Source organism: Netta rufina, assembly GCF_964035555.1.
Source record: "Netta rufina genome assembly, chromosome: 1".
NCBI classification, from domain to species: Eukaryota; Metazoa; Chordata; class Aves; order Anseriformes; family Anatidae; genus Netta; species Netta rufina.
The window spans coordinates 154,971,937-154,985,254 of NC_140123.1; the positions used below are offsets into that span (position 1 = coordinate 154,971,937).

The 13,318-nt window shown below is 37.6% G+C and overlaps 1 protein-coding gene across 1 annotated transcript in view; it reads left to right on the forward strand.

The window, feature by feature from the left end:
* Window positions 1–13,318, forward strand: part of TMTC2 (transmembrane O-mannosyltransferase targeting cadherins 2) — a 255,410-nt gene that overhangs the window by 146,339 nt on the left and 95,753 nt on the right. The window contains exon 3 of the mRNA XM_084306356.1: window positions 2,732–3,560. Coding sequence (XP_084162482.1) covers window positions 2,732–3,560 — 829 coding nt within the window. The remainder of the gene's footprint in view (window positions 1–2,731; window positions 3,561–13,318) is intronic.

Below are 13,318 nucleotides of genomic sequence, written 5' to 3' on the forward strand. Positions count from 1 at the left end.
CTTACCTATTTCATTCGACACTGGTGTAAAGTCTTAATGAAAAGAAAAGTGTTCTTAAAGCATGAAACACAATACTGCGTATAGAGATATGCTGTTCTTTATACATCCAAAAAGTCGGAGGGTCCAGACCTTACAGATCTTAAATTTAAGCTTAAAAGGAAGGCTGTAAATAATTACTGTAGCAGTGAGGATGGATTAGCTTTGAGGTACAGATTGTTTGTGTTCTAGGGCTAGGAGCAAGAGGCAAACTTTTCGTTGTTACTGTTTTATGATGTATGAAGATCTGAAAGTTTTTAGTAGGTTTCTCTGTTAACCACGAGGAATGGCATATCTGCTGCAGCATGGCTTTGTCTAAGAACTTTGTAATTTGAACTTTCTTAGCATTTAGTTGAAAAGTGCAATTGTTAGAACTTTAGGGAACGGAGATTTCCTTCTCATTGTTAAGTATTAACAAAATAACAAAGCAATCTAAGTAAGCAATCCCCAAAAGTGCAAAAGTCTGTTAATCAAGTTTCACTTGCATAGTATTTGGGATGTCTTAATTTTTCTGGTGCTAAGTAGTTTTCCAGCAAAGACCTGCTTTTTTTTTTTTTTCGTCCCCACATTATCCCCTTTGCACACACACAAAATTTGTGAACATGGATAACTTTCTTATTCCAAATACAAATTTAATTGGGAGTTTTGGTGATAACTGGTTTACCCAGCTTTATAACATTAGAAGCATTTGAACAGTTCTGGCAGCCAGGGGTAGAACAGTGTCTGAGATGGGTTACAAAATATTATCCAGCTTACATATAGAAGCAGGTTGTTTCAGTAGGCTTTCCAGGGAATATATTAATCATAAAGTGTAGATCTGGATCTCAGTTGGTTTATTACCCCAAATAATACTGATTTTCCAGTATATAGAAATATACAAAAATAATAATACAATATGGCAAATGAAATATGTGGACTCAGACTTTGCTTTATGTATAAAAAGTGCAGCATTTTTATATGGGTTTCAGGCAATTATACGTAAGTCATTCTCATTACGAGTTTGTTTGTTCTCTTGTTCCCTACAAAGGCCTCCTTTGCATTCTTCGATATCTCCTCAAAATTGAACGAGTTAATCTAACTGACACTAAATACTTTAAAATTCACAAGGAGAATCTCTACAGAAATATGAAAAGGAATATTTTTTTTCTTGAACTAAGCAAATAAGTTATGAGGACTAGACCACATCCAGTAACATCAGGTTACTGGAACATTGGTTACATGACAATAGAAAACTATTAACAATTGACCCGAAGTAGAGCAGCAAAATCATGTATATTTCATGATATCAAGAGGAGAGTCCTCCCACAAAAGAGAAAAATGAACTGCTTGAAAGAAATAAGATAAAACATTCCAGTCTGAGGTCCTGCTTCTGAATAAGTAAAGAAACAGTGAATAACTATCCAAGGAATGAATAGTGTGAGATGGAAAAAAAACAGACCTAATAAAATGAAAAATGATCGACAGATAATTTTTTGTAATAATGGGGGGAAATAATATGAAAGTGCTTACACTGTGTCTGGAGCTATTTAGCAAATAGTTTTTATATTCTTAAAGAAGGCATCTAAGAAATGGAAATACAAAAATTACACGTTATTTTAGCTTTCACAGATACTTCTGCAAAAAGAGACTAATCCAAAACAGCTTTCATGTAGAGTGCCCATGTAATTGAGAGCAGAATTTAAGCTCATCAATCCTAGCAATAGGTGAGAAAGCCTTGCTTCTTGATTCAGGCAGAAGTGGTATGTTTCTGCAAGTGTATGAATAAGTAAGTGTTTTCTAATGGGGAAGGGGAGAGCCTGACAAGCAGCTCCAGCTGGCAAATATTGAGTTATTCCATAAATAAGTGGCAGTTCTTAGAGCTGCTTGTATGATGACATGAGTAGGCGGAGACATCTGAATGCTTCACATATTGTTATTTAGACGGGTATAAAGATGTGAAAGGTTTTAAAGCAGTGGTTTAATATGGTGTGCTTCAAGAAAAAAACAAAAAACAAAAAACAAAAAACATTTGGCTGTGAGATGCAAAATGAAATGGAGCTTTATGTAACAGGCACATCTGAAGACTCCAGATGATCATTGTAATTAATTAGAAAGAAAGACCTAAACATGGAATCTGTGTCTGTTTTCGTGTCTTGCCATCTTGGAAAGTGTATTTGTTAGACGTAATACATAAGATAGTACTTTAGGAAAGATGTTCATTAGGGAGAATTAAACTGAAAAAGTCTTTAAATTTCAAATTGAGTTGAGGCAAACCGTTGTTTTAGCCATAACCAGAAACAAAGAAAGGATTTGGGAGGTTATGTGGAAACCATTGTAAGGTTCCGTAAATTACTCTAAAATAAAGAATTTTCAGAGCATTATTCAGTTACTTTGGGGAAATCTTAAGCAAGGACTGACAGCCCTAAGATCTCAAGGCTTGATTCTGGTACAGCCTTGATACAGTTCAAATGGAAGAGCTTGTTCTTTTAGTTTATGGTCAACATCAACATCTTTTGAGCCAAACATCAGACTTACAATACCTGAGTTTTATTACAAGGAAAAAAAATCAAACAACGAAAACCACCAACAGTTGTATGAGATATTTATTGTTTTTTTGTTTGTTTGTTTGTTTATGATTTAAAACGAATTATGATTTAAATACCTGGTATAGCTGGTGTCAATTTATACTCATGATTCTTTATTTTCTTTATTTCAGAGGAAGAATTTAAGCCTCTTCTTCAGCATTGGATTATTGACCTCCTGGGGGACTGCACTGCTGGGTGTCCGCTTATACTGGATGGGTAACAAGCCCCCAAGTTTCTCAAATTCTGACAATCCAGCAGCTGACTCGGACAGTTTTCTCACGCGAACACTCACATTCCTTTACCTGCCGACCAAGAATCTCTGGCTGTTGCTTTGCCCAGACACCCTCAGCTTTGACTGGTCCATGGATGCCGTGCCTCTTCTGAAAGCAGTCAGCGACTGGAGGAATCTACACACTGTGGCCTTCTATGCTGGACTCCTCCTCCTCGCCTACTTTAGCTTGAAGGGCTCTGGCAACGAGAGAGAATGCAATGGGAGAAGTTTAATGAATGGCAAACAGAATGCTAATGGGCATAGCTGTCACTCAGAGGTGGAATATAAGACACTGGAGGGGAAGTCGAGCTTCGCATCAAAGGAAGAGAATGGCATAAAAAGGCATGAAATTCAGAAACTGCAGCTTCCTTCAACTGAGAACATTGTCATTCTGTCTCTGTCTTTGTTAATAGTGCCCTTTGTTCCTGCCACAAACCTATTTTTCTATGTTGGCTTTGTAATAGCAGAGCGTGTGCTGTATGTTCCTAGTATGGGCTTCTGCCTGCTGGTTACAGTAGGTGTCAGGGCCCTTTATGTCAAAGCCCAAAAGCGCTTTCTGAAGAACTTGGTCTTTTGTTCCACTGCTGCATTAATTGTTTTCTATGGACTCAAGACTGTTGTCAGGAATGGGGACTGGCAGAATGAGGAGATGCTGTATAGGTCAGGGATAAAAGTAAACCCTGCTAAAGGTAATTTTTGCTATTTATGGTGAATGTTTCATTTCTTCCTGTCTGTCTTTGCCTTTGAATTGTCTGATTTCGTTAACTGTTTCTGAAGAAGATGCTTCAGGAAATGTCTGTCTAAAGCAGTATATGCTTCAGTAAAAATGAGAAAAAGGATGAATGTGTTTTGATTAGGTGCCACAGGTTTGGCATTAACACGCAGAAAGTGAGACCCAAAGGTAAGAGGACAATTACTTTTTCATTGATCCTAGTTCTTTATTTTGGCATTAAAGATGGAATATGATTATTACAGGCTCCACCCTGGTAATTTTCCATTTGGAGCTTGGTATCCATCGCCCTAATGGAGTTTTTTTCAAATGTTCACTGAATGTTCTGTTTGCTATGAACAGAAGATATAAAAAGTAGGCAGGGACAACATTAAGGAGTCGCTATTTTTTTTTTTTTTAATTTTGTCTGACGCAAATAACGTCAATGCTACATAATAAAAATGAGGAAATGAGGTCATACTATTCAGCCTAGGAAATGACTGTGGTTCCTCCCGCATTCAAGCCCTGTAAAGAATTATTGTCAAGTACGTGTGCCTTCATGTTAATATATAAATGTCAGCCATTGGTAACATTGCCCAGCTACTTCTTTCCAAGGTTGTATCTGTGCTCTAATGAAATGTGACTGCAGCTAGTGTAAACACATCCAAACTGGCAGTAAACTGGTTAGTGTAGGGATTGGTAGCAATGTTTGGCTGCGGCTCTGTGGTTTCAGCATATACAGCAGATCCAGCTGGGATCCTGAGCTGCCTTGGCTGTACTGCTCTTGGCACATGAGCAAGTTTACGTGAGAACAGTCAAAATACCACCTGTGAGTGCCATGTAGGCATTGACTAAGCCTTCGTTATTCACAATTCATCAGAAGTGAGAAGGGATCACTGATTGCTTTGCCTGTCTATGAAAGAAAAATTTGACAGTGCTTGAGCATATCATGCGGGTTTTTCCAGTTCTCTGCTCAAAAGCCCATTATATGATTGCGAAGTCATCTGCTGACAGAGCTGTGCATTTTGGTTAGACACTTATATCATGGCATAGTCTAACAGCTGTGATGATAAGAGGCAAATGCAGATGTTACTGTGAGCTGATAGGGAGCGTAAAAGTGGATTTGGCAGATGAGATGCCTTGCAAAGCAGCATTAGAGTAGCTTGTCAATCATCAGTCTGACTTTGTAACTCTTCTTTTTGTGCTTTATTGCCCTAGGTAAAAATCTAGTTAAAATTATTAAATTTGTTGCTGCAGTAAGTGACTTTTTATTAAGTGTGAACAAGCATGTCCAATTTTTGTTACTTTTTTTTTATTTCTAAAACTTAGTCGAGTGCATGAGGGCAAGACATGAGAAGGAACTGAACAGCAAGACAGCATGCCACACTGATATGATGCAGTGAGTGAGACTTACCAATTTAGTGACAATGTAAAGCTTGCATTAAAAACTTGGCACTCCTTGGAAAGAAAAGAGTGTGTATTAAAAGATTAGAGTTAGCATATGTTCCTTTTTTTATTCTCGTTGGGGATGCCCAGATATCCCAGACTGCATTAGTAGTTGTCTGCTTGCTTTGAGCCAATTTTTTGTGATAAAAAATAAATTCTAGTTTTTTTTTTAGGATTGGCTGCAGTGTTGTCTGGAAATCAGACCGTTGTATAGTGCACTCCCAGGAGACAAGGCGAGCTATTTTCGTCATACACATCTTAGTATGTGCAGACTAATGTATATATGATTGGTTTCCTGCCATATAAGCTGACATTAATGTAATATATGCAAAAGCAAAGACAGCATGTCAGTATGGTGATACAGACATGACTAAGCTGACTGTAAATCCCCTTAAAATATCCTGTTAAACTTCTGTTGAATATTTACTAGCCCACACACATTGTAACAAAGCTGGGTATCAGAAACTCCCAGCTAAAGCAACCTGTCACCCAACTCTATTCATTACTGTGAATACTTCCTAGATTATCCCTGGCTGTGACTATGCTAATTGTATTTTCTATTTCTCATACAATCAGGCAAGCCTGACTGGACTAGACTGGCTGCCAATCTAGCCAAAGCATTAAGAGATCAACAATTCACACTACACTTCAGTAACTAAATAAGGTTGACATAGAAAAAACAATTTATTTTTGTTTGCCTCCTTTTTTTTTATTTTTTTGAATGTTAGTGATAAATAGGCTATTCATACAGAAAGACAGTGGACTGTTCAGTCAAGTGGTATGGTGGAGAAGTGTTTTCCTTACTTTTAGGTTACTAAGAAGAGGTTGCCACTCCTCATTTCTCTGTTTTCCTCATCTCGCAGCCATTTTTCTTCATGAGTATTTTCTCATTTCTGATCATTTTGAGCTGCGAGGTCCTTCCCCCTGCAGGCTCCGCTGTTCCTCCCTTCTCTCAGGAGCTTCTGGACAAAAGCTTCTTCTATCACAGGCTAAAGTGAAGAGAGGGACCCCTTCAAGAACTCCTCTCTAGGAACCGATAAAGAAGTAGGACTCTGGGAAGAGCAGTTTTGTTGAAGCAGGGAGCAGAATGTTTCATTCCAGATCCATCTGTGCTCTGGCCTGACTGGATGCCGCCATGCGATGGCCTTGAGCTGATGTGCCAGGCTAATATGTGCCAGGCTAATACATGCCAAGCTAACAAGGTTGCACAAGGGGCAAGCTGCTAGCACAGGTGCATCCGTGTGCTGGTGCCAGCAGGCAGCTTTGGAAAGGGAGTTATCTCGTGTGGTGCTGGTTTATAATCAAGTCTTCTGTGTTGCAGTGTGTGTAAGAATCTAATCTCCTCTGCTGCTGTGGGACTGTCAGACAAAGTTGCTTAGTGGCTTCTTATCCTCGGTGAAGAAATTTGCGTTAAGTGCTTTGCCAGCGCTGTTGTTTTGCCAGCTGCTGGGACCCTGCAGGCCATGCAGGCAGGGAGCAGTGTTCTGCCCCAGGTGAGACCTCCGGCCCCTGCAGGCAGCTGCGGCCTTTCTCCAGGCTACATTTTTCCGGGCTGCTTTTGTCAATCACTGGCAGTGTGGAAAAATGCTCAAAAGCAGGGTGTATTGCTCATTTCATCTGTCAAAGAAAAAAAAAAAAAGCACAACAGCCCAACCTCTAAACCAAATAAGCAAAAATACTCCATGTCAGCTGGGCAGGCCCTGGTGAGGCTGCCCCAAGGCCCTGCACATCCCCAGGCTGGTGCTCAGCTCCCAGCACCTGAGGGAGTTGGGAGGGGGACTGGGGATTCCACGGCTGCATCTCTTACCAGACTTGTTCATCTACTGCTCTGGTGGTTATGGCTAGTATTTCAAATATCTTTAAAGTGATCTGAGCCTTGCCTCCTTATGATTTCTTAGCACTTGGGGGAAAAATAGACAGGGTTGATTAATGCAGTTTATAGATCCTGAAGTGGTTGTATGCATGTTTTGACACAAGGGAGGGAAAGGCGCAAGTGTTTCTCTCTGCTACCTTCAGCTTAATGAGCAGCCAAACTGATGTAAAGCAGTTAATGTTATTTGAGTGTTCTTTTATAATGAAGGAAGCCTCCCAAAATGTAAAAACAAACCACAAAGTTAAAAATGGGTGGTAGCTGTCACATCTTTTCCAATTAGACTGTGAGTCATTCTGTGCTGATAGTTACCTTGTGTTTAATATGAAATTATAATGGCATTGCATCTTGTTAGCTAAAGTTTTCTCTTTAGCACCAAGAGTAGGCTTCAAAAAGCATTGTCTTTTACTTCAAGGCCACGTTGTACCTTGGAGTCCCTATCATAATGATCTTTGATGTTCAGATATGTTTGTTGTACTGTTAAAGGCACTGAGTAAAGAAATAGAAAATAACAGAGAGGCTTAGGCTGTTAGAATGCTGCAGAGATATCCATTGCTTAATCATATTTACTGATGAAATTTTAGTCACTTTTAGTCTTCTGTTTTTTACCATGAAATTTGTAAGTGAACTTTGAAGATCTTTCCTGAAGCTACTTAACCTGCTATACCAAATGGTGTAGTGTTCCTCAGTGGATGCTTAATTTCAACAATGTATTCAAGTCTTACTAAATTCATATATGTGACTACTGTTTTTGCAATGCGATATGTAACAGGAAAGAGATTCTCCCAGAAGCAGTATTATTGCATTATCGTGGTGCCCACAACTGGTCTGATAAGCCCTGTATTTGTGTCATTGACTGAAGTTGGCATTACCACTTTTGCGTTCAGAACTAGCTTCGCATGTTGCTCAGATGTTTGTCCTTGTTCCATTGCATATTGGTATTAATGAAACATCTTGGGCAGGTTAGTGGGACTTGAATATGTGCTATAGTCCTTTCCTGAATCAGTTTTTCTGTTATGATAAAAAGACTGGGCCTCCTGATTATAGTCATTTTTATTCTGCAGAAAACAAACAAACAAACAAAAAATAATATCCTTAATATCTGTTGCATGAAAACAAAGTTGAAGTGAGTGGGTTAAGTTTTGTTAAAATTAACTCCAATGATGGAGTCAAATTGTATAGATTTTCTTGATATGTGACTAACATGAAGACTTAAAAACAAAAAATCCCTTCTGGCAAAATCATTCAGGACACTTTTGCTTTTAAACATCTATCATCATGTTGTTCTCAGCAGGCAGTAGTTAAGACCAAGACATGGTGTTGACATAGAAGAGTACATATGTTGTTCCATACAAATATAGAGCCTATTACTTTCTATCTTTCCATTCTTTCCTCTACTTCAGTTCTTCTCAGTATGAATTTTTCAATTGTGCTTAATGTTTTCAGAAGATATTCTAATCATGAAATACTCTTCTTGACCACAGTGCTTCTTACCTATCCTACTTTCCTCTTTCTGCCTCATCCCACTATATTTGCACGTGTAGAAGATTTGTAGAACTTGCTTTGCTTTTTATTTTATTTATTGCATTCAACCTTGGTCAGTTTTAGTTGGAACTAAAACTTGGAACTTCATGGGTGATTACCTTTTTGTTTGTTTCATTTCTTATCATTAATTTAGCATAGGATTGGTAAGGACTGCCTCTGTACATGCATGTGACTGTCAACATGAGTCTGAATTCAGCCATTGTCAAACTTCTCAGTTGAAAAAAAAAATACAGAGTAGCTATATACTCATTTGAGTAGTCATAAGAGGTACTAATTATATTTTTATATCATGTATAGTTTACATTCCATTTTGTGTTATTAGTTTGGAGTTTAGTTTGCTGTAATGCCATCGGCTAAATACATTTCAGGAATTTTTAAATTTTTAAAGATAAGTTTAGCTTATGTCATCTCATCTATGCATCAGTATGCTTGTCTTTTCATCTGAATGGCAAAAAATACTTTGTATTTAATATGTTTCAAAATAACAAATTTCAATTTTTTTTATCCACGTTGAATCATTTGAAGGGTTAAGTTCCTCTTTAGTTTGGTGTTACTAATGCAGCAATCAAACGTATTTAATTTAAAAATTTTTTTAAGTGCAAATATAGCAAAAACAAAACAACAACTCATGAGTTAATTTTGTCCCCAGTTTAAATTTTTTTGAAAAAGTACCCAAATCTTGCTCACCCAAGAGTTGTTCCTGTGATATAAAATAAATAAATAAAAATCCGTGCCTGTAAGCATAGAGCTTGTGTGCTCTGGTTCTGTGCACTTGGCTGGAAGGAAATACTGGAAGCTGTTTCCATCTGATTTGACAGCTTGCTGCTGTTATCCTTATCTGCTCTTAAAAAATAATTCTTTGCTAACAGAGTAGCTGTCAGTAAGCAGTCCCATCTTCCTCCTTCAACAGACAATGAAAATAGCAACTAATAGTGCAATGAGGAAAGTAGTTATAACATCTTGTAATAAACTGGGTGAAGAAGGAATATTTCCTTCAAGTAAAAAGGGTGCATTAAACCCATATTTTCCATGATTATAACTATCTTTATATCTTTAATATCATGATTATTAATATATTTATAGGAGATGAAAGGAGAAGAAATGTTTTAAGGTATGACCTTCTTTGAATGTGTTTATTAAGAGCACCTTCACCAAAATGCTCTGGTATTTAATCTTTTGACAAAGTTTTTCATGTTTATTTTCCCTGACTTCTATTATTATTTTCAGCCTTTCTCAGAAACTCAACTTTGGCTATTTATTTATTTTAAAGAAGAAATTACTGTAAAAGAAGTATAACTTTTGTCATGTGTTTCCAGCCATCAGTAATAACCCATGTACTGGCTCCTGTACTACATGGAAACACACACAATAATTAAATTATCTTACATAAGTAAAAAAATAAAAATAAAATCAAAGGCAATAGTAATACATTTTAAAATATCATTAGCAATATATAAATTTCTATGTCTATACAGTTCTGCTGTTGTTGTATATAAATTATATAGGATATACTGTGGCCAATTTGGTGTTTGTTTGTTTGTTTGTTTTGTTTTGTTTTGTTTGTTTTTTGTTTTTGTTTTTTTGCTTGTTTGTTTGTTTTTCCCTGACAAAATGTCAGAATTTCATGGATAAATGTTGTACAGGATGTTTCAGACTTCTCAAAATAAATAGAAAATACTTTTCTGTCTGCCAGTCTTAACAGCTTTAAAAGAGAAAGCTTAGTAAGTGAATTGCATGGAATTGTTTGTAAGTTAAATAAAAATAGTAGACTGAATATAGTGCAGGGCTCTGTAAATGGGTGGTACTGCTGCCCTGGACAATGAGAAAGTGTAGAAGGAATGGCCATTAGTAAGTTGTTTGGGAAACAGCCATAGTTATCTGGAGCATTTGAGCATCCCGCAGGCAACCCAGCCTCAGCAAAACAGTCTGGTTATGCTAAATATGTTGGAGAGCTGAAGGAAAGTGGTTTAAACTTCAGTTCAAAGCCTGGATTTATTCTCCAGTGACAGTATTCTGTCTTTCAGTTCTTCAGCAGTGCTGTAATTTCCTTTGAAACCCAAGTCACTGTGGGATATCTGCTTCTCCTTCAGCAGGATACCAGAAAGCTCAATATTCTTCCTTTGTGTCTGTAGAGGACTGGAAACAAGCATAGTATATATATGTGTTGGGTTTTTTTTGTTTGTTTCCTTTAGCATAGTCCAACAACACCTCTGATCTGTGAATCCTAAATAGCAGGGGGATAAGAAGAGAATCTGTTATTAATGACTAGCTAGACTTTTTTTTTTTTTTTTTTTTTTTTTTTTTTTTTTTTCCCTTTGCATATACTAAGAATTTAAAGAAATAAACAATTCTGAGACATGGACTCTTGTTACCCTGTTTTGAGACATGGACTCATCAGGCTGTTACTTCTTCCCCTGCCTTTCCAGAGGTGCTCTGCAAAATCATTCAACAAACTCATCTCTGCTAAACTGCAATGCAAATAAACCCACCCCTGGTCAAGGAGGGATTAGCTTTGGCAAGATGTTTTTGTGTGTGTTGTTTTTTTTTGTTTGTTTGTTTGTTTGACTGTTTGGTTTTGTTGGTATAATATTATGTGGATTGGATTAAGTTCAGTCTTTTTTTTTGGCCAAAAACTAATACATTTTTTTCCAGTATGGTTAAGGGTTGGGACTTCCATATTCATGTGCTATGGACCTACCTTGATTATTCTGGACGGAAAGAATTAGAGGAAAGTGAGATTATCCAGATTGTTTCTCAAGCTGAGCATGTGTGTTTAAATGCATTAGATACTCACCCAGTTGTTCCATTATTTTACCTTCTTTTCAAAATACGTCAGCTGTGGAAAATTTTTCTTTACATACTGATTCTCAGCATGGGTTACTTATCTTCATTTTCCTACTCATGGTGGATTTCATACCAGTTCACACTGAGGTCCTATTACATAATTCTAGTAGAGAAACCAACCTTTAATGTCAATGTAACAGTAATTTACATGCATTCTGACGTCTCTTTATGCCTTTCCTGGCAGTGTAAAATCAATTTTTTTTCCCTACTCCCTTTCCTTTATAACCAAGAGTTTTATTCAACACTTGGACTTGGAGTGTCATTTCTGCCAGCTCTGCATTCATGCAAAAATTAGCTGATGGCTGATGCACTTACAGGATGTGCAGAAGGCTCAAATTTAGTTTTGTTTGAAACTACAGAAAAGATCTCAAAATAGAGGAACTGAGTGCTCAGCATCCTTTCGTTGTTTTTGCTTGGGTGCTGTAGCACACAACTTTTCTGTCAGTTCTCAGCACACAGAAGATATATAGAATATGGGTTCATTAGGAATGCTAGTGAATCATTTTAGTCTCTTTCCTTAGTTTCATTACTGGCAAAAGATGAATTAGGTCACTTTATGATCCACCTTCTTCCATGCCATCCATATTTCCATACCAGTATGGATGTTTATTGGATGGTGAAGTTTCACAGGTTCTGTCATGCCTTAGTATGTGATTTGAAAACAAGCAAACAAGACCCACTTTAGTGTTGTATAGAAGCCTGCTTCCTAGATACGAACTATATTGCCTTTCCAAGTCTGACAAGTGTAATTTGACTACTCTTACAATTCTCTTGATCTGATAAATGCCAGCCCTCCTGTGGCTTCTCTGGCATGTTCCCAGGATATTGTCCTCCCTGTTACCCTTTCCTGGAAGTGAGCAGACACAACCCATCTACTTTTAGCCTTAAGAACCAGGGCTGTCATTTCAGTCAGCTAAGCACACTCTTCCATTTCTGTAGGCATCTGGCTTACAGCTCACCACTTGGGACATAAGTGATAATTTTGAAATGTATCATAGATGATTTTTTTTTTTTAGAATCACGCCTGCTGTTTTAAAAGTTATATAATTTGACAAATATAGTACACTGTCAAGTTTTTGCCTAAGTCAGTTTAGTGCTTGGAAGTGTTCATCAGGGCTGATCCTGACGTGTCTGGGGTGCCAGAGTTCTCCTCTTCCACTTTTATTTTCCTGGTCCTCTGGTCCCCTCTCACTAGAACAATTTGAGCACATCCCCCCCTACAAAGTACAATTCATTATATCATGAGAGCTCTGGGTCAGCCCTGGTTCACTGATTAGTTCCTGACCCTTGTGAAGCTTTGTGATATGGCTTACTTGCTGTGTTCACACACTTGCAGTGCACGTAGCTAACAAAGCTATGCAAACAAAAGTGTCATTGGGCTTTGCAGTGAATAAGAAAAGTGACTGGATTAGATATTAAGGGTAGCATAATTCATGTAATTCATGTTTTCTCACTTCTTTTTTTTTTTTTTTTTTTTTTTTCTAACTTGGGTCAACTGATTCGTCATTGCCTTCCCAAGAATTGCTGTAGCATGAGGGACAGGATGGCATACAAGTGGACAAGGCTGAACTAAATGGGAAGGAGGGTGGTAGATGCGTGGCTGGGAAGCGTGTTTCTTCTTGAACTTGTCTGTTGAATAACACTCAGGGGAAGCTCTGCTGTCAAACATTTCTATAATGTTACCCTAAAAACATTTTACACTAGAACTAAAAACAGTAAGAAAGTGCATTTTATCCCTTGACACCTCAAACAAAGGTACTGGTGACAATTTCTTCATAAAGCAGTCTATCATTTGTAGTGAGTAGGTGTGTCTAGGAGAAGTGGGAATTTCTGCATAGACCTCCCACTTTTATTTGATGCTTCCATTATTCTGGGTGCTCCCTGAAGACTCCATTAATGTGATATTTAACGTTCAGTCAGGTTGCAGAGCCCTCACACACTTGATATTAGGCTTGTTAAAGCTAATTGGATTACTGAAATCTGCAAGTATGTCCTAGAGAGAACGAGGGATCCATGCTCTAGACTAAACAGAG